The 20,995-nt window shown below is 51.1% G+C and overlaps 2 protein-coding genes across 2 annotated transcripts in view; one reads left to right on the plus strand and one right to left on the minus strand.

The window, feature by feature from the left end:
- Positions 1 to 7,805, minus strand: part of NT5C2 (5'-nucleotidase, cytosolic II) — a 62,432-nt gene extending 54,627 nt beyond the window's left edge. The window contains exon 1 of the mRNA XM_082054694.1: positions 7,720 to 7,805. The gene's annotated coding sequence lies outside the window, so the exon portion shown is untranslated. The remainder of the gene's footprint in view (positions 1 to 7,719) is intronic.
- Positions 7,806 to 13,349: 5,544 nt separating this feature from the next.
- On the plus strand, positions 13,350 to 19,990 carry INA (internexin neuronal intermediate filament protein alpha; the record flags this gene model as incomplete). Its single annotated transcript, XM_082053840.1, has 3 exons — positions 13,350 to 14,285; positions 17,928 to 18,052; positions 18,627 to 19,990. 3 exons carry the CDS (start codon positions 13,350 to 13,352, stop codon positions 18,898 to 18,900), a joined length of 1,335 nt encoding a protein of 444 aa, XP_081909966.1. The 3' UTR covers positions 18,901 to 19,990.
- Positions 19,991 to 20,995: the final 1,005 nt, after the last annotated feature.

Genomic DNA, 20,995 nt, shown 5'->3' on the forward strand with positions numbered 1-20,995 from the left:
TGACCCCACCAGCATACATCGATTTAGGAGGACTGAAAGTGCTTTTTATTACTGTCTTTGTTAATATCTACTCACCAGATGTCTGTGAAAAAAAAAAAAAAAACAACACCACCAAAAAGGAGTGGTAGATGAGTAAAACACTGTTAGTTTTTCATCATCTGTTCACTCCTGATTGCTCAAGTTTAGCAAGCAGAGTCTTTTGGCCTTGGCTCATAAAACTGCCAATGCAATACTGCTAGAGAAGTTACAATACATGTAAAACAAGAGGTTAAGAACCTACCTACTCTATTATAATAAGAAAAAAAAAAAATAGGAAAGGTTAGAAAACAAATGTTTTTAACAATCTCTTAGAAAGGCCACAGTGTTATTTTCCTGGATCAGAGGTGAGAAAGTCCCCAAATTATTGAAGGCTACAGATAGATATGTCATCTTAGATCACAGCAAGTACAGCTCTTTCCAGTTTGTATAAAATTTGCTCATAAAATACACATCTGCTGATGATTGCAGCAATGACATCTTTTAACATACACACTCTATAAAATCATCCCATTTCAACACCATTATGAGCAGGATACTAATAAATGCCAGAACATGTGTGAGACATGTTCTGCTCAGGATGTCTGCAGTCACCAAGTGGTTAATGGTACAGGCACGCTAATGCCTTCTAAAAGCTAAATTCATATTATTAACTAAAAAGGACTTAGCAGAAGATTGTCTGGTATGGTAGTCACTGCTTAGCTTACAGGTAAAGCAAGCATTTTGAAAAATAGAGGAGTTTTGTGTCTGCTTATTTGATCCACTCACAGCTTTAGGTAGCAAATGCTCATTTTTTAATAATTTTTCCCTAGCAGAGCTCTATCCAGTCCTGTCAGCTGCAGCCCTGCTTTTGATTACAGGTAGAAAAGCTCTGCTGACCACTTCTCCCTTGAGAGAGACACAATTCATGTGTTTGTACTTCCTTTTAGGCAATGATTTGTTTTCCTTTTTTTAACAAAGGAAAGCAATGTGGAAATGCAGCATCCCAAACCATGGAAAGATTCAAAACAAGCATTGCCTTGCTGACTTGCCCTTCATCACTGGTGCACCAACTGACTGATGCTTGCAACATGAAGCGGAAAATGAAATCTGATTCCTGCCTCAGTTTCCAGACAGCAGAACTAACAGATGATTTACCAGTCTGGCTTGCTTCTGTGTTAAATTCCGCTTTCCAGCTTCACTCAGCCACTTGTATTCAATGATGGGAAAGCTACAGGAACTGAACTGTAAGAGCAGCTTCCAGGGTCAGCCTCAAGCTAACTCATGCTCACAGCACCTGCAATTTATGTTCAACTGATCAGTTTTTTTTCTTTAGGGAATGAGCCCATCCTGACCTAAATGCATACACAGAGAATAATACTACAAAAATGGAACTGAACAAACAACAAAAAAGAAACAATTATGCAGCAACTACAGGGATCTGTTCTTAAAAGGTCTCAGTGAATACTGCATAAGGTGTCAGAAACAACATGACTTCACCAGGACATTCAGGACCAAATCTTGCAGCCCTTTCCTGTGACTTCAAAGGCCACATATGTCTTTGCATAGCCTTGAAATGGAATTGCTTTGTAACATCCAAAAAGGTGACTTGAAAAGATCAGAAAGAAACATTTGAAATGCTTTTGCCAACATGTTCAGCTCTTCCTTTGGGGGGGAAAAAAAAATCCAACAGAAAAATGGTATCTCAGATGGAGACGGAGAAAAGAAAGGAAATCAACATCTAAAAAGATTATTTATAATTGCAACTGGTTCTATTTATTGACTTCCAAAATTACCTAAGCAGCCTGAAGTTCACTAGCACTTACCCTTAGATGTTATTATTGGTAATTGCTGTGTTGTGATTACAAAGCCCTGGCATAAATCTCACTCAGCACTTCTTTGGGTTTCTGAGGGCAGAACATTCACATGCTCTTCTCTGACCCCATGTTCCTAATTATTTGCCGTGCATGCCTATGTGCAACTCATCACCAAGTGGATCAACCCAAACACCAGCTGAATTCAGCTGGGCTAGAGATTTTTATATGCTTCATGCTAAACCATCAGTCTTCTCTCTTTTAAATTTACTTTCCTTCCTAGGTTACTTTAGAAGCTGATTAAAAGTTTCTCTTGTTATATGCCACGGACAGATGCACTACATTTGATGCAAACGTCAAGAGAAGCAGGGTCCAAGTAGTAAAGTATGAATTGATTCCCACCCACAGCTACCATTCTCCAAAGGAGATAAGGAATACTGATTTGAGCAGCAAACACTATCTGAACAGCTAAGCGCTCCCTCCTGAGCCCAGCGTACCCAGCTGGGATGCAGCTGTTGCTACCACAGCAGAGCAGGAGGCAGCAACTTGCACAAGGAAGGGGCAACCCCCCCAGAGGGTCCCACAACCCAGATCTGGCCCACCACAACTGCCAAAGTTGGACCACTGTGGCTGGAAAGTATTTTGGGGAAGTGTACCTTCCTGGAGTGTTCAGCGAGAATTTGCTTCCTGAAAATCTAGCAAGAATGTATGTTAAGTGTTTTATGTATTATGCCAAGGTTAACAGGGAGAACTACAATACAAGGCCTGGGTCAAAGCCAGCTAATCCAAAGGCCTGTTCTTAAGTAAACAGTGGAAAACCACTCCACTTCAGAGCCTCCCGCACAAACCCGTACAGGAAATCTCTTTCTGTTTTACCCTTTCCTCTGAACCAATTGTGCCAAGCAAGGTTAAATTATAATCTTGTAGTAAGCATATATGCAAAATAGTCAGTCTTTGTTTGAAAATATCTGGAATGCAGCTGGGAGCTGTGAACACTCTATTACTAAATTAAGCTAAGTTTGGATCACATAATGACTTCAAGGAACCTTTGTTTTAAAATAATCACTTGTGGTGAAAAGAACCAGGCTGGTAGCTTTGGAGACCAAAACTGTCTTCTGATTTACAGGATGGGTACAACACAAGCGGTACTAGTGCACTTTGTTCCCACACGTCTGCTTCTACCAAGTTCACTTTGGAGCCACCTTCAAATCTCAAAAGAATCACATCTCCCTGGACATCCCTTTCTTCTTCCATTCACCTACAGAAGCTGTGCCCACACACCCTTTAATTTCAAAAGAGAAACCAACAGGTTGCTCACATCCCAGCATCATTTCTATAGGTACCTCATTACTGCATCTCCTGTTCTTCACATTTAATGGGCTAATACCTTTGCAGAATTTAAAGCAGTTTTAGCTGGTATGATGCACAGGGTAAGAACCCACTTGTTTTCTTGCTTACATGCTAAGAGAAGGTAGCATGCACATCACCACAACGGCGTTTCCAACCTCCCCAGTTTAGTCAGAACATTATCTCTATGAAACAACCAAAAGGGGGCTAGCTGTGCTGGTAAATCCCACAGCAGGTACCCATACCCAGAAGATGACAGGCTCAGGTCACCAGCAAGCAACATGTTTGGCCTCTCCCATGCTGTACCAGAATGGACACAGTGACAAGACCATGAGGGGTGGCACACAGCTTTCACTGCTCCTACACTGGGGGACCCAACTGTCCAGGAAGTAAGAGCAAACCTGCTTTTGACCTTATAGTAAGGTGCAGAAACTGTTACACATTCAGGTAGTAGTTAAGATTTTACACAGACTGCTGTGGTTTTTTTTAGGCTGAATTACTCACACTCCCTTCTAGTTCTCATGCTGTCATATAAAAAACTGTATTTCCCCTAATATGGCTTCATATAGGCAGGTCTCCCAAGCACCTTTTCAGCCCTGCAAACACATGCTTAATGACTATGCTTATGTAGGCGGGTTTAGATTATCAATTGCTTACAGTGGCTACCTTAAATACCTACGCAATTTTTTCCAGATGTTGCTTAAGGTCAATTTACAGTACATTAAGTTCTATTTATTGTACATGCTGGATTCTCTCTGTGGTTGTGTTAAGAAAGCAGACTCTTGTTATACAGGCTCTCTATGTAGAGTACACAGTCCAAGGTTTTAGGAACCATTCCAGTTAAGGAGTCGTAATGATTAAAAAGCAAAATACAGCTCATTGCTACAAACATCATTACCATGACACATAATAATAATTTCTTTAGTAGCAGAAAACAGATATTTTACAATAGGAAATATTTATATGAATGTGCACTTTGAAGGTACTCAATAAGATAATGCTTCGGAACAGAAAGCCAACTTTTGAAGACACAGACTGTGGCCATTTCAAATATAATTTCAAATTACATTTGTGCTGCTAACACTGTAAATAAAATTTAAAAAGCAGATGCAGTACAGACAATAAGAGAAGAATTCCCATGCGCTGACTTGGTAACATATCCCATCCCAAACACATCCCAAAGAGTGAGACAAAGCTTCTACTCCCAGGCACATTCTGTTCAGTTTTCTGTCCTATTATTCTCACTGCTAAAAAAGCCACAGCTGTTTTATATCAGTACCCCCAGCATTCGTGAGCCACCCAGAGGCAAGGACAGGGTGTGGAGCAGGCACTGTGAACTCATCCCAAGGTACATCACTCAGGCTGGTCTCTGCTGACGTACAGCGCTGTCCTCAGTTTCCCTTGGGGCAGAGCCGAAGTGCCTTGCTCTCTGCATGGGTTTATGCTGGCTGGCATACGAGTATTTCTTATCCTGAAGCGATTAGTTACAGAGGTGTTCTTTCAAAGGAGTGGAGACAAGGCACAGCCCTGCCAAACAGCAAGGCAGTTCCTATGACAACTTTCCACTGCAGCCTGGCTGGAGACCATTAATCCACCTTCCCCAGGCCAAGCAGCTTCTACGTGGTAATGTTATTTTGGGTCATCACAGACCACTGTAGGATTTTCATCAGTGGCTGAGCAACGGCTGGTTGCATGGTACTGAGCCACCCAGATCCCACAGCACTCCCTAATATCTAATCTCTACAAAAGAATGGGTTCCCTGAGTGCCACTGCCTGACCTCATTTTTGTCTCTTGCCCAGGATTGCCAGGGCAGAGGTGCAGTCAGCCCTTCTTCCTGTACATCCCTGTCTGTCGGCATCTACAGTTTCTGCAGGATTCAAAGGTTGCAGATCAGCTCAGCTTGTCCTAGAGTACCAAAAACCTACTCTGTGGCCAGCCTGGGGCCATCCCCAGATATCAGCTCACACTACAAGCAACCACCCATCTATCAGCTTTTGACCAACGCATTATTTTATTAAGCTGAACTGCAAATAACCGTTATGATGTGAGCAAATAAGCCTATCTGCTTTCTCAATAAGCATCAGTTAAACATCATATTTTAATAGCTTGCTTCCCTTTTACTTTAGATGCAAAAATAATATACTTGTATATTTTTAAAGGAAACAAAGCACTCCTTTAAATGTTTCCCAAAGAGTACAACACCACAGTGTTGTAACCAGTAAACACCACACTAAGGTTTCTGGTTTTTTTTCAAAAACTAAGATTGCCCTGGAAGCTAAAAAAAAAAAGTCTAGGATAAGTATTTCCAGTGATTTCAGGAAAGGTCTATTAACTTTCAATTCAAGCTATATTAGGAATCAAATATTACAAAAATAACAATTCAAGGGGGGCTGTTGTTGTTGTTGTTGTTGTTGTTGTTATTATTAGTATTATTATTATTTTAAAATGTCTACAAACTGGAAATTTGCCTGGGAAAACTCCAGCTTGCATCTGATTTTTGCTAGCATATGTCCTAGAAACAGTGTATAACACTAACACTGCCAATGCAAATATACTAACAGGCTGTTAATTTCAAACCTCAGCTGAAAACATTTCTCCCATTCTTACAATTTTTCTTCCCATTTATCTCTGCAATTGTACTTAATTCAATGGAGCATTTTAAATGTAATTCGGTGGTGCATTTTGCCATACAATTTGTTTGAATGACGCTATACAGAGTAAAGGTTGTATTGTACTATATAATGAAACTACGTGTATGCCTGAACAAACTCCAACTGCTGTTAATCAAACCAGCAAGTTCCTGAATGATCTTTTGAACTCCAGACTAACAGCAATAGATCATTTTAAAAAGCAGTTCTACTCTAAAATATGTTTAGGTTGACACGGGCTGACAAGGACTGACAGACTCCCAGAGCTAAGTTGATCAGTTTGTAAGTAAAACACCGTGGTTTTTCCTCACTGCTAGAACTACAAATTCAGCACATGAACCAAAGATCGAAATATAGTTTTGTTTGCCATTTTCAATCAAACCACATAGCACCTGAAAGGACCTGAAAATCTTCATCTTTTTGAATTTATTCAGTAGTGACAAACAGGTATGTGGATCAATACATTTCAGCCAGTGACAAAGTGACAAGATGTTTTTCTAAACTGGCACAGAGGATAATTTGGGTAGGTAAGAGGGTGATGTTTCTAAGTGACTACTTAGAAAGCATTCTGCAGTCTTCTGAGGTTCAAATGGTAAATCTTCTAGAGTTAAAAAAAAAAAAAAAAAAAAAAAGAAAGAAGAAAGTATCTCTTAAAACATAAGTGATTATGGCTTGGGAAGGAATGTTCTCAAGACCACGTCAGAGAGAATCCTTAGTATCCAGTTTGGCAGCCTTTAGAAGCGCTAGCAAGGGAATAAACTTGGGAGTTTCATAATCTCAGTGGTTCCAGGAATTTGTAAAACTGCCTGTGCTACACGAAACAGTACTGGCCTATTCTGTCATCCAGTCTGCCAGAAACCAATGTAGGTTTGTCTTTGTCATACATTTTGCAATATTATTTTTGGCACAAAAAGAGGGATTAAAAAAAAAACAAAACACAACTAAAAAAACACATAATCAAAATGTGAGCAAATGAGCAAAGCAGTTTTGTGGTTTTGTTTTTGTTGGGGTTTTATTTTATTTTTTAATTTATTTATTTGGTGCTGCACTCCTGGCTTTAGGTTATCAGCTCAAGCCCAATATAGCTGGAGTGCCAAGATCAACTCGAACGAACAGAGCAGTGACAATGAGCCGTGTTCTGCCCAGAGCCGGGATCAGACTCGCTTTCCTCAGAGAGGCGGATGGTCTGTACCCACCTCCCCAGACGGGCCGGCGCTTTCCCCAGGGGGAAGCTGGAAGGTGCCGCCGGGACCCTCCGGTCCACGTGGGGCGGAAGACGGAAACGAACTCAACGGGTGCCTGCCCCAAACCTCACAAACACCTTCCCGAGGGCTCCTTCTCACGCTGCAGCTCGGACGGCAGAGGGGGGCACGGCCCCGGGACGCAGCCCACCGGCCACAGGGCGGGCACAGCCTGAGGCAGGGAGGGGGCAGCTCGGGGTCCCGCCCGGGGGTGCGGTGGGGAAGGGAAGGGGTCGGGGGTTCACCCCGCCGGGACGGGAGAAGGGGCCCATAAGGGATGGGCTGCGGGAACCCAGGGGTTGCCCTGCCTGGGACGGGATGGGGAGATGACGGGGGCTCCCGGGGCACAGCGGTCGGACAGGGGAGGGGACCGGACGCGTTCCGGGGAAGCGGCGGAGCCAGCGGGCGCTGCCTCCGAGAGGATCCCCTCGCCGGCAGAAGGGGAAGTGCCGCCGGCCAGCACCCGGGCTGCACTCACTGCCCCTCCCCTCCTCAGCCCCGGCCGCGGACAGACCCCCCGCTCCCCGGGGTGCGCGCCTGAGGGGCGGGGGCGCTCACCTCACCCCAACGGTCCCCGCCAACGGCCCCCGCCACGCGCCCGGCGCACGCACCCACACGCGCGCACTGCCCCCGCGCGCCCGGGCCGCTCTCACCTCCTGGCGCGCTCGGAAGAACTGCCCCGCACAACTGCCGCAGCGCACAGCCGGCTGCATTGCGCAGGCGCGGCCCGCGCCCCGCCCCGCCCGGCGGCAGGGACCGGGGAGAGTGTGCGAGGCCGGCGCTCAGCCGCAGAGCAGCGGCGGCAGGGAGCGGGGCAATGTGCCACCCCTCGGAGGAGCCGCACAGACACCCCCTCCAGCAGCCCCCTCGGGGCCCGGCATCGCTCCAGCCAAAATCTCTGGGGCTGCACTCCCAGCCCTGCACCCCCCGGCCCTGCACTCCCGGCCTGCTTGAGCCCCCACAGTTCTGTCAGACGGCCTCAGTGTTGCTGTGTGCCATGCAGGCTGAAGGAGCTAGAGCTTTGGTTAACACAATTATTGATTTACTGGGGAGTGCATCTGCAGCAAGGGGGGCAGGATGTGCCACATCTGCTGCGAGAAGGGTGGCAAGGAGGTTCCAGGAGCAGCTCTGAGTGGTGTGGAGAGCGGTGGCTGGGGCTGGGGGACACTGGCTGCAGGCAGGAGGGGTCCTGCCTGCCGGTCCCACCAGCAAGCACGGGCCTGTGTCTGTCACCCCTGCAGGTATGCCGGTCCGGGCTGGAAAGGCTCAGGGAATGGTTGTGCAGAGCAGAAAATATCCATTAGGCCATTCCCAGTTGTGCCATGCTTGGCCAGTGCTGGCCCAAAACGTGCCGAGCAAAATAACCCTCCCTGGCAAAATGAGCCTCCCCTTTTCTGGCTGTTTTTCCTGACCCTGGAGGCCACAGTCCTGGTCACCTCGGGGTGGTCCCCACCAGCGACAAGGGTGACAGCAGACATCCGCCTGCCCCAGCTCGTCCCGCGCACACGCGGCTCTGCCAAACCACTGGCACCCCCCCTCTGGCAGCGGCTTTTCCAGCCCTGCCACCACAGTGCTTCCTTCATCTCCCCAAAGACACTGCCCTCGGCTTTCCCTGTCACTCTCTGCCCTGCTCCAGGTGATGAAGGCTCTGCAGCCGCCCCCCACAGCATGGGGACATGCCACTGGGCAGGGCTTTGCTAGCTTGGGCACACTTGGCCCATCGTGGCTTTCCAGGCTCTGCAAGCCTTGCTCCATCCCCTCACCAAGGGGAAGCACCTAACAGCACCAGCCTTTAACACATTCCCTTGATTCTGGCTAAAGCAAAGCCCATTTTCAACACAGAACCCATGGTGGGGTGGGATTGCCCACCTGGGAAGCTCAGCCTGCACCTCCCAATGCACTGGAACATCTCACAGCACCTGCACTGGGCACCCAATGAGGGGTTTCACTTAAAGATGCATCCACCTGTATTTGGGAGCTCATTTCCACACATCCTTGTGGTGGGGCCCTTAGTGGAATGTGTGTCTGTCTATCTTCCTGTGTGTCTGTGCATCTGCCCAACACATAACCCCAGAAGATGCACTGGAGCCAACAAGAATGACTAAAAGTGCAAAATGGCTTTTCTGTGTGGAAAATTAAATAGGCAAAAATCCTTCAGAAAGAGACTGAGGGGGATAAGGCAGAGGTCTGCAAAATCCTGCACAGGGAGGCGGGTGAGGAGGAACTGTGTCCCAGCTCTTCTACTGTGTCCCACAGGCCAGGGGCATGGAATGAAATTAGCTGGCAGCGACTCTGAAGCACAAAGAAAGATGATGGGTTTTCACACGGTACAGTATCAAACTGCGGATTACAGAGCACAGTGGCATCCAAGACATGAACTTGCGCTGATTAGGCAAAGGCCAGGAAACACAGGGATGTGACTGCTGCCTGGGGAGCCCCAGAGCTGCAGACAGACAGAACCAGAGCAGCTTTACCAGGGAAGCGTAATTCTGCCAGTCAGAGACAAACTCCTGAGTTAGAGGGACCCAGTACAGCCACTTTATTAGTGTTTTTGCATGTGTGCAACTCAATGAATACATCCTTCTTTCTTATATATGTGTTTGTGACATGTATGTTTGCTCCCTGATTTTGCTGCCCCTACCTGCAGAGCTCTGCCTCCTGAAGTGGGTCAAACCCACCTGTGCCGCGGGAGATCTGGCAGCAGCCTCCCAGTAGACACTCAGATCTGCCTTTTTCCCACCACCAGGAAGCATTTCCCTCTCATGTGGTTGCTGCAGTGGAACACTTACCCAGAACATTAGTTTAATGGGCTGTGCTGGAACCCAGCTGGAAGGTGCGTATCCCATTGCTGTGTGTGCGCAGCCCAGAGGGCGGCTTTTTCCTCTGCATCACAAGCCCAGGCAGATTGCAGCTCAGGAGATAAATTGTTTAACAAGACACATAACCAAGGCAGCTGCTGTGCCAAGATCATGGAGTTTTAAGTTGTCCTCCTGCTCTCACATGCAAGACTTGATTTTTGAAGCAAGTGGGAGGTATGGAATGGTCCTGGGCAATTTAATCCCTGATAGAACACACCAGGTTTCAGTAGTGTACAATTCTTAGCTATGGAACTGTTTCTCTTTATTTTGTTTTCTCTTTTCTAGCCTTATGAAGATCCTCCTGATGGGATATGTGTGTGTGTCCCAACAGAGACCTATGTGTTGCTCAGGCATCAAGGTTTCCTGAGCCTGAACGGAGCCCAGGAACTGCCCTGATTTCAGTTTGTGCCCACATCCAGCTTACCATCTCATTTCAGGTCTGACACACTGGTGTTCAGCTTGTCTCCAGCCTCTGGCCTCAGAGTAGAGTAGAATAGGATAGAAATAACAGAATAATAGAACTGGGGGATTTGTGGCATTTGAGTCTGTGTCTTTTAAGGAGTTCCTTCCAGTCTGCCAGGACATGGCTCCTCAACATGGCCACACTGCAGCTCTCCCTGTCACTGGGAGGGCTGTACAGCTCCCAGGATTGTTGGCCAAGTCACCCCTGTGGGCTGGGTCATGGGCTCAAGGGGCTTGCAAGGGAATTGCATTTGGGTACCACACACTGGGGATGAGGGTCCTACTGCAGCTGCGTGGAACATGGCAGCTCATGCAGAGGTGGATCCCAACATCTCAGCCACACTTTGCTCTTCTTAAAGAAGCAGCTGTCCAGCAAGCTGGAGCCACATCCTTGTTCGGTGGGATGTACGTGAGTACTGTCACTTATTGACTCCAACTCCTTGTGCTCATTCAGCCACAAGGTTCCAGCAGTCACAGTGGCAACTGGTTCAGGTCCCACCTGTTTCAATGCAGTCTCCTTCCCTCTATGTAGACAGACACAAGAACACCTCGTCCCTTTGGGAGTCAAAGGGATTTGATCCTAGGGTCTTTACCCATGGATGTCAACAGACATCCTTGCATTTCTTCTGCTGGTGGCGATTGTGACACTCCTAACTCTGCTGTTAGACTACGTGTGTACAGCAGTGCTAAAACAGCACAAGTATGGAGGCCAGGATAGGCTGCGCTCCACTTTTCCAAGACAGAAGAGAACCACAACAGCCTTCGCCATGAGCAATAACCAGAGCAAAGTCATCAAAATGATGCCACACACATAACTAACCACAGCTAGAAACTTCTAAGTTATTTGATCAGCTGTTGCAAGTAGCAGAAACCTAACTTATGATATTGTTAGGCAATGCAATGGATGTCAAGGAAGTGGTAAAATGTACTTGTGTGTGAAGAGTATGAAAACCTGAAAAAAAACCCCAAACAAACAACAACAAACAAAAACAGACCAAGGAGAAGATTCCTGCATTAGCAGTGTGAGTCAGGCAGCCTGGGCCAGGCATCATGCTCTGGGGCCAGGGTGGCACATCCCAGCCTGCCACCGGAACATAAGCTACTCAGATGATTCAAGTGTTGTAGCCTCACAGACGCTGGCCTAAAATGGGCTTCAGGAAAACTAAGTCCTTCCAGGAAAACTACCTGAGAGCATATCTGAATCCTGGAAAAACAGACACAAACCAGGTCTTTCACCCAAGTGTGTGTATAGTTCCTCTCTCTTTCCTTTATCTCCACTGACCAACACTTTTAATTTCTTCTGTGTCCTATGGTACAGAGGGAAAGGACTAAGGTAGGGTTTATTTGTGTGTTAGTTCATCCTACCGACAATCCCCAATTGCACGCCTAGGACCAGCCTGCTGCTGCAGAGGGGCAGTGCTCTGCCTTGGGCTGGGTTCATCCCACTCTCAAGTGAAAGGGAAGTTTTTCTCCATGGGGTTTCTGCCCCAGGCAATGCCTTTCTAAAGCATGGCTGCAGTCAGTGCTCCTGTGCACTCCAGCCAGAGTTGCTGCCATGCTTGCAGGGCTTCCTCTGGAGCCACAATTATTATTAACTCCTGAGCCCGAGGAGAGGTCAGTCCCAGCACCATCTCTCCCCATTTGACTGATACATTTGAAACAGTGACGTATCTTCTGGAAGTCATGGATCTCTCCAGTGCTGGACCTGGCTTGCTTGTCCTCCTTGCTCATCTGTTGGACCTCACTTGTCCTGTCCCCTGGTCACCTGTGAGGAGAAACAGGCACAAGAGGAGTAGATGAACTGAACATCAGTGCAGAGCCCACGGCACAGTGATGTACAGCAGGAGGCAGAACCTGGTTGCACATTTCACCACATTCCTCATACCTGGATCACAGTTATTTTAAACTGTTTTTCCATCTCACAGCCACATTTTGTGTTGCTGTTCCCAGAGACCTGTCACTCCCCACTGATGTCTTGGCAGGTCTTTCTCTGGGGTGCCGTTTTCCTGGGCAACAGCGCTTGATCTGGAGGTGTGGTGTGTGTGTCCTACTTCCCATCAGCTCTGCATCTCTGGGTACTCCCACCAAACCCCTGCCAATAGGAAGGCCCAGCCCACTGGAATCACAGAACCACACAGAATGGTTGGGGTTGGAAGGGACCTCTGGAGGTCATCTAACGTAACCCCCCTGTTAAAACAGGTACACCTAGAGCAGGTTGCACAGGAATGTGTCCAGACAGTTTTTTAATATTTCCAGAGAAGGAGACCCCACAACCTCTCTGGGAAGCCTGTTCCAGGGCTTGCATGGACAGGGGCAGCTGGGAAGACCCCAGCAAGAGTGATTCGGGGTATTGGGGGTGGGGGTGTGCACGTGTGTGTGTGCATGTGTGCGCCTGTCTCTCCATCTGACTCTTTGTCTCTCCATGCGTCTGCCTGCCTCTGTCTCTCCACCTGCCCATTTCTGCTTCCTTGCTTCTGTGTTTCTGCCTCCCCTTGCCTGTGCATCTGTGTGTGCATCTGTGTGTTTCTCTGCATGACTGCTTGTCCCTTTGTCTGTCTGGCTCTAAGTGTGTGTATGTGTGTGTCTTACTGTGAATGTGCCTGTCCCCTTTTGTGTGCCTGTAGGTCCGTCTGCCTTTCTGTGTGTGTGTGACCTTGTCCATCTGGCCGTGTATGTTTGTGTGCTCTTTGTGTGTTCGTCCATCTGTCCCATCCCGTGCCCCGCCCGCCGCCACAGACCTTCAGCACCGCAGAGCACGGACAGCTCCCGCCGACTTCTACCGCGGCGGCCCCGGGGACGCGCACCGCGCCGCGCCCAACATCGCGCCCCGCACCGCGCACCTCACCGCGCACCGCACCGCTCCCCCTCCCCGCCGGAGCGCCCCGCCCCGCGCCCCGCTCCGCGCTGCGCCCCGCCCTGCCGTACATAAGCGCCACCGCCGCCGCCACTCGGGCCCCGCAGCCATGAGCTACAGCGCGGAGCCGGCGGCGCTGGCCGCCTCCTACCGCCACCTCTTCGCGGAGGTCCCGCGGCGCCCCGAGGGGTCGGCGGGCCGGCGGGCGCGGCCGGGAGCGGAGCCGGGGCTGGGGCGGGAGCTTAGCGCCGAGCCGCGGCGGGCGCGGGCCAGCGAGAAGGAGCAGCTGCAGGGCCTCAACGAGCGCTTCGCCGGCTACATCGAGCGGGTGCGGGCGCTGGAGGAGCGGAACCGGGCACTGGCGGCGGAGCTGGCGGGGCTGCGGCAGCGGTCGGCCGAGCCGCGCCGGCTGGGCCAGCTGCTGGGCGGGGAGCTGCGCGCCCTGCGCGCCCGCCTGGAGGAAGCGCACGGGGAGCGGGCGCAGGCGGCGCTGGAGCGGGCGCGCCTGGCCGAGGAGACGCAGCGGCTGCGGGCGCGCTGCGAGGAAGAGGCGCGGGGCCGAGCCGAGGCAGAGCAGGCGCTGCGCTCCCGGCAGCAGGCGGCCGAGGGGGCCGCCCGCGACCGCGCCGACCTGGAGCGGCGGGCGGCGGCGCTGCGGGAGGAGCTGGCGGCGCTGCGCAGCGCCCACGCCGAGCAGCTGGCCCAGCTGGGCGCCGTCCTCCGCGCCGCCGCGCCCCCGGCACCACCTGGGCGGCCCGACCTGGCGGCAGCGCTGCGGGAGCTGCGCGCACAGTACGAGGCGCTGGCGGCCCGCAACCTGCAGGCGGCCGAGGACTGGTACCGCGCCCGCTGCGCCCGCCTCCACGAGCGGGCGGCCCGCAGCCAGGAGGCCGTGCGAGCCAGCCGGCGGGAGGCCGGCGAGTGCCGCCGCCAGCTGCAGGCTCGGCTGGCGGAGATGGAGAGCCTGCGCGGCGCCCACCAGTCCCTGGAGAGGCAGCTGCAGGAGCTGGAGGAGCGGCACAACGCCGAGGCCGCCGGCCTGCAGGTGAGCCGGGAGGCGCCGGGCACCGTCACCATCCCTTCCCCGCGCAGGGTCCTCGGTACCGAGCAGCGCCGCCCCGGTACTGTACGGCACTGAACATCCTCCTCCCGTGCAACCTGCCCCAGCGCTCGCCACCCCTATCCCAGCTACTGTGTAGCACCGAGCATCTTCACCCCACGCAATCGCCCCCGGCGCTGCACAGCGTTGAGCATCTCCCTTCCATGCAGCACCGGCACTCCCCCTCCCCTGGTCCTGTGTAGCGCTGAGCATCTCCACTGCGTGCAAAATCCTGCAGCGCAGCTCCACCCTCTGCAGCAGCCCCTCCCGCAGTGCTGTGCAGCGCTGGACACCTCGCCCCAATGCGGTGCCCCCCCACACAGTGCAGCACCCAGCACCCCTGCTATCCCGTGTTGTGCTGCGGTGCATGCAACACCACCGCCCCTCCATCCACCAGCACTGCACAGCACCAACTCCCTCTTGCCTTATGCAGTGCCCCCACAGCACTGCGCAGTGTCGGCCACCCCTGCAGCCTTCCCCCGCCCCCGGCAAAGGTCCTCTCTGCCCTGCACAACAGATCATGCCTCACCAGGGCATTGTCTGCTGCCTTCACCCTTTGTCTATAGGCAGAACCCCAGAAAACAGGTTTCAGGGGGATCAGGGAGGATCGGGACACTCCCTCCAACACCCCCTTCCTGCAGGGGACATCCCTGCACATGGCAGCTCTGTTTGAAGCATCACCCCATCCCTGCTCTGTCTCTTTAGGGTCAGCTCCAAAATGCACACACATCCCCTGTCATTGTGGGTAATTCCTCGAAGCTGTCTGCCCAGGCTTGGCCCCTCGCCCTGTGGCCTGGCTCTTGGCACCTGCCCTGCAGAAACTGGAGCTCTGCAAACATTAAGGCTGAATTTGCAGCCAGATCCCAGCATCTCCTGTGGCTGTGGAAAGACTCATGAGGGGCAGACACTGAGTACTCCATATCTCTTATTCCCTTACTGCAGTTTTACCACATTTTCTTGCTGCAGCCAATGTTCATGATTTATAATAAAATAAATCCTGAGATTGTTCCATTACATGGCTATTAAATGATCTGTGGTTTCTAAATCAAGCCATTTCCTTCTAAATACTGAAACAACCACCTTATATCATATCTGGAGGACATTGTTATTTTACACCCAAGTAATACCTTCTCATTTTCAAGGCCAAATTTTGTCAGGCTCTCTAGAATTTGTGACTGTAGCTCCAAGCTGCTTGCAATCTTCCTGAATAGTTGAGGTCTTCTTCAACAAATATTGTGGAAATAGGCAATATGCGGCATTTCCTGTAGTGAGTGAAAGGATTACACACGGTAATCTTCTTAAATAGTCTCGATGCCATGTGAAAAGAGGGATTCTAGGAGCAACCTGTCAATCAGCAAAAAACCCCCAATGTAACTGGATTAAACAGCACCATAATTGAAATTGCTTTAGGGGCAGCGTAGCAGCATTTTCCTACATGCCCCTCAGGATCTGCTTTAAGTGTGGTAATACTTAGGAGTTTTTTGAGCAATGTGCTTGTGTAGCAGCTAAATAATTTCCCTAGCTGCAACCAGTGGAAAAAGATGGAAGCCTGTCTTGATAAAGAATATTCACAGAATCACAGATCACAGAATACTATTGTTCAAGCTTTTAAAATGTTCCTATAGACTGCTAAAGCAGGGGCATGTCTTTACATTTGTAGGCTATCCAGTCAAATATGAACCAATATGTGAGAGTTTTCTGCTAGGGGGCAGGTTCGCAATCGTGTGGGGAAGGGGCTTTCTTCAACCACCTGGCAGAGATGGGGTATGGAAGAGAGGCAGAGACGCGGTAACAAGGATAACCTGTTTTTAAAGAGCATTTTGTTCATGTGGACTGCAGGCAGGGGAGGCGGGCTGAAGGCACAGAGGGTCAGAACAGCAAGAGTGGAGCCGTCCTGGAGCAGGGTCACCCTGAGTCCCTGCCTCCTGTCACGGCTTGGTGCAGCAGCAGTCTGGCTGCCTCAGAGCAGAGATTTTAATCTGTACTGCAGTGGCATCCATGCACGCCCTGGGGCTTTTCAGCTGATGCCCCAATGGTTTCCTTGAACCCTTTCCCATTGCCCAGTCCCACCTCAGAGGCACAGCTCTGTACAGCTCTCTTGCTGCAGGAGATGGTCGGGGCAGCACAGGTCAAGGCAGAGCCCCAAGGGTGGCCCATAAATGTCCCACAAGGCGGATTGTGTCCAGCTAACTTGACTGTGAGATGCCACATGCTGCATCCAGGATGAGGTGGCTCTGCTTCTCTGAGGGTCTCTGCTTAAACTGGGTTTGCTGTATCAGGCTCAGAGCAGCTCCCTGCTCCTTGTGTGGCTCCATGTCTCATGGCTGTCTCTGCACAAGGAAGGTTATGCAGGACACAAAGGGGGGGCCAGGCTGGGAGTAAGGACAGGGACAAGATGGGGATGAGGACAGGGAGAGGATGAGGACAGGGAGATGATAGGAACAAAGTGGCAGGACAAAGCTCCTTTGCTGGAACAGAAGAGATGAAACTGCAAAGGCCCAGCTGTGGGAGGGGGTGCGGGAGAGCAGACACTGGCCATTGCAGGGCTTTGCAGGCAGGGCTGCACCGTCACTTAAACACAAACTGCTTACTCATTCCTGCTCCAAATCACACTCCTTCAGTGGCACAGTGGGGTGGCCGACAGCAGGAAACCATCTGATTGGGAAGATCCCCATAGAAGCAGATTTCACTGCTTTCAGGCTGCTGCTTAGATACCTGGATGCATGTGTGAGAAAACCAGGCTGGTTCTTTTCTGACAAGAAAAAAATATAAAAAAATTTAGTCTCCTTTGTTAGCAGTAGATCTGGCCTTGGACTCTTCCACCCTGCTGGTAGAACTGGGTGTAGCAGCCATGGCAGGGCAAAGCTGATGGAAAGGATGCTAGAAAGATGTCATTGAGCACCCTGGCTCTTGCAGCGCAGGCCCTTGACTTTGTAACCCACCCACATACCTGTGTTTGGAGCCGCCTGCTCTGGGGCTCTGCAGCATTTTCTGGGGGAGGTGCCAGATTTTCGCCCTGAGAGCCAGCTCTTCCCTCCTGCCCTGGCAGCACCACCTCTCCTTCCACCACCCAGACGTGTGTCCCAACCCTTCCTGAGCTCCACAGATGCAGACTGCAGCCCTTCTCCAATCATGGGCTGCTGCAGTGCTGGGTGCTTGTCCCACTAATCCACCACCTCTGCTTTGATGATATTTAAGCCCAAAACTTCCCATCCGTCCCCACCAGCTCTTCCCTCTGTAGCAGCTACCTCATCACCCACAGGACCACAGGACTGGGGACTCCACCACTGTGTGCTATTCTCCCCCACCTCCTATCTCACAGACCTTGCTGCAGATGGGAAACCATAAAAATACATCAATGTATAAATCCTCCCCCCACCGCCCACACTTACAAGTCATGCCTGGTGCTCTGCCTGCTTCTTCATCCCTGTTAGCACGAGATTTCATGGTCCCAAGCTGCTGGTGGGATGTGCCATTGTGGACCAAGTTCCCTTTGCAATTTCCGTGTGTCTGTGATAGGCAGAGCAGAAAACCTGTGGGAGAGGTCCCTGCTACAAAATGTGGCCCTGAATGCCCTTGCCTTTGCAGGACACCATCGGGCAGCTGGAGGATGACCTGCGAAACACCAAAAATGAGATGGCTCGGCACCTGAGGGAGTACCAAGACCTGCTTAATGTCAAGATGGCCCTTGATATCGAGATAGCTGCCTACAGGTAAGGCTGCTCTGACCCTGCGCTGCCTGGCCAGCACAATCCCTCCCAAACACAATCCCCTGACCTCACCAAGCTGGGATATTTTCAAGGGCCCAGAAAATATCTGCCTATGCACTCAAGAAGCAACACCATCATGTTGCTCATCTCACCTGCCTGGGCCTGCCATGCTCCTGCCTGGGGAGCAGCCATGAACTGTGTTCCTCAGCCATCCCAGAAGTTGTGGTTTTACCTGGGGACAGTTGGGATTGGAAACTTGTCTCTCTTGCAAAGTCAAAGTAGATGCAAAAGGCAGAGTGCCTCTGGTTCAGTTTTATTTTCCTGGCATTTCTAAAGGGAAAGGAGAGTGCTGGTCTCATATACCCCATATTGCAAGTGCTCCAAAAAAGATTGACTAAAACATATGATTTTGAGACAGTTTTGTGGTGCAGTGTGACCTGAGCCAGTGTCCACCAGGCTGGGGTGATGGTCTGGAGCACTCAGACTTACTCGCAGGTCACAGCACACCCTCAAGCTTTGCAGATGTTTAATGTGAGATGTCCCCAGACTAACCTCTTCCCTTGTGATGTGCTTGCAGGAAGCTGCTGGAGGGAGAGGAGAACCTCTTCAGCACGGGAAGTGCCGGCCTTTCAGCGCTCAATCCCCTCCCCAACCCCACTTACTCCTTCCAGCCAAGGGGCTTTAGTTCCTCTACTCTGTCCTTCATGGAGGAGGAGCAAGGAGAGGTTATTAAAGTGACCTCTAAAATATCCACCAGCAGGGCTGAGGTGTTTGGGGGGACCATAAGCTCTGCCAAGAAAAAAGGAAGATTAAACCTGCATGAAGGAATTGTTGCGAATGCAAAAATGTAACCATCAAGACCCCATCTGTGTTGCATTTGAGGGGGAACAGTCTCCACTCAGCCTTTAAATCGCCACTCCGGGCACAATGCCACGCTGGGCTTGTGGGAAGCCCCCCCCTTAGAAACACTTAGCCCCCCGGGGACACTGACCTAGGGCCGGCTTCCTCACGGGTCCTGCCACGAGGAGGCCGAGCTTGGCACATTGGTCCCTTTTAAATGGGGCAGAGGCACGGGCCAGATGCATGTTGGTGGTGGTTGTGGTGGCACAGTGGACTCACGGCACCCACCATCCCTCCTTCCCTCTCTCCTTCCATGGCAGACAAGGGGGAGCTGGATGGGACCGCTCCTCAGCTGGCTCTCCAGGGAGGGGCGGGCGAGGGAAACAACACGTTTACTACAACTAGTTTCAAGGCTGAAGACCTTCACTTGCTATCCAAATCCACGTATAGCTAAACCCTCACTTGTCAAGTTGTAACTGTCCACTTTTAATCCCAGAAGCACAGAAATAGCCCTACTGGACTGTAACCGCACCTGATGTCTGGTCTATGAGCCGCTTTTTAAACTATAAGGAATGTTCATTTTTAATTTTTTTTTTTTTTTGCCTGGACAGATGTCTGGTTTTCAGCAGCGTTAATCCAGTCAGGCATGGGGGGTTTGCTAGCAGTGGGTACAGGGCAGGGAACCAGTGCATCGGAGGTGCAACTCCTCATCTGGTGTCTCCAGCTCCAATACATCAGGGTCTGCAGGCCCCTTGTTTGGCTGCACAGTCATCATGTGAAAACCCTGTGTTCACATTAGCATTGTGCCCCAGCCGGCACTGGGAAGCAGCAGGACTCCCAAACACAAGCCCACAAAGCATCCTCGTCTCCGCTCTAACTGTCCAATATGTGCCAAATTTGATATAGGATTTATAACCATAGGTTTCCTTCAATGCCTTAAAATTGCCAGCGATCGCTTTTGCAAGAGCCGGAGACTCTGCGTGTGCTGAGTGTCAGTGCCCGGGCAAGGTCATCGTCACGAGACCTTACTGCCCTCATGGTAGTGCCAGAGTAGTTCCTGGAACCAGAAAATCGTTTGCTCGCACTCTTTCCTCTTCTGTTGTAAGGCACAAGTTAATCAATAAAAAGAAAGAAATAGTTATGTGGATTGAAATGAGATGTTTTGTCTTCTTTGCTGCTGGTTCATCTTGGGGACACAGATCGGTGTCTGGCCTGCAGCAGGTTCGGTCCCCAGCAGTCCCTCTGGTCCCCTGCAAAGAGCTCGGTGTTGGGGTGCAGCTGCCAAACTCTGCTGCTGGGGCTGCCAGGCCAGGCTGGTCCCACCAACAGCAGCGGGGCATGTCTGGGTCTCACCCACAGGTGCCTGTCACCGTGGCTCGGTATCATAGAAGAGTTCATGGCCAGCAGACTGAGGGAACAAGGTTTCCCATGGCTGAACACACCCTTATTTGCCCAGAAAATGGACTCTAAGGCTTTGATTTGCATCACACCCCTGACCATTCAGTCCCCAGGTATCTGTCCATGTTTGCCTTCACAGGTGAAGGTGAAGTGATTTTCACAACAGCAAATGAAAGAAGTGGGGGTGCACCCACCTCCCAAGTAAATGCAGGAATCAAAGATGCCTGCAGAACTGGTGTGACCAGCTCAGGCTTTTATTTGGAAGATGCCCATGTTCTGCCTGTCATGGGCCTTTAGAGGGGCACATATGAGGACAGCAGGGCATAGGGAGAGCATGGGCAGCTTCCTGTGGTGTGTCCCTCCTAACAGCACCCTGTCCTGCTGCCTTCCTGTTCCTGCCTTGTCACACCATGTCATGGCAATCTGCTCCAGAGCCCCAGGGACATGGCGTGACAACCACAGGCTGTCTCCACTAGTGCTGCAGACCAGGAGCAGCACGGCCACTTCCCTTGACCCTGCTGCACGGATAACCTCGGGGACGATGCCCTGGGGGTCCGTTCACTGTGGGATGACGGAGCCCTGGGGAGGGCAGCCCTCTGGGTGGGGGAAGTGAGGGGCACCTTTTGGAGGCAGGGGAGCAGGCTCAGGGAATGGCTGGGGCAGCACATCCCACCAGCAACCTCAGCACAACAGTACAGAGCAATTCGG

The sequence above is a fragment of the Streptopelia decaocto genome, assembly GCF_964273445.1.
Source record: "Streptopelia decaocto genome assembly, chromosome: 5".
NCBI lineage: Eukaryota > Metazoa > Chordata > Aves > Columbiformes > Columbidae > Streptopelia > Streptopelia decaocto.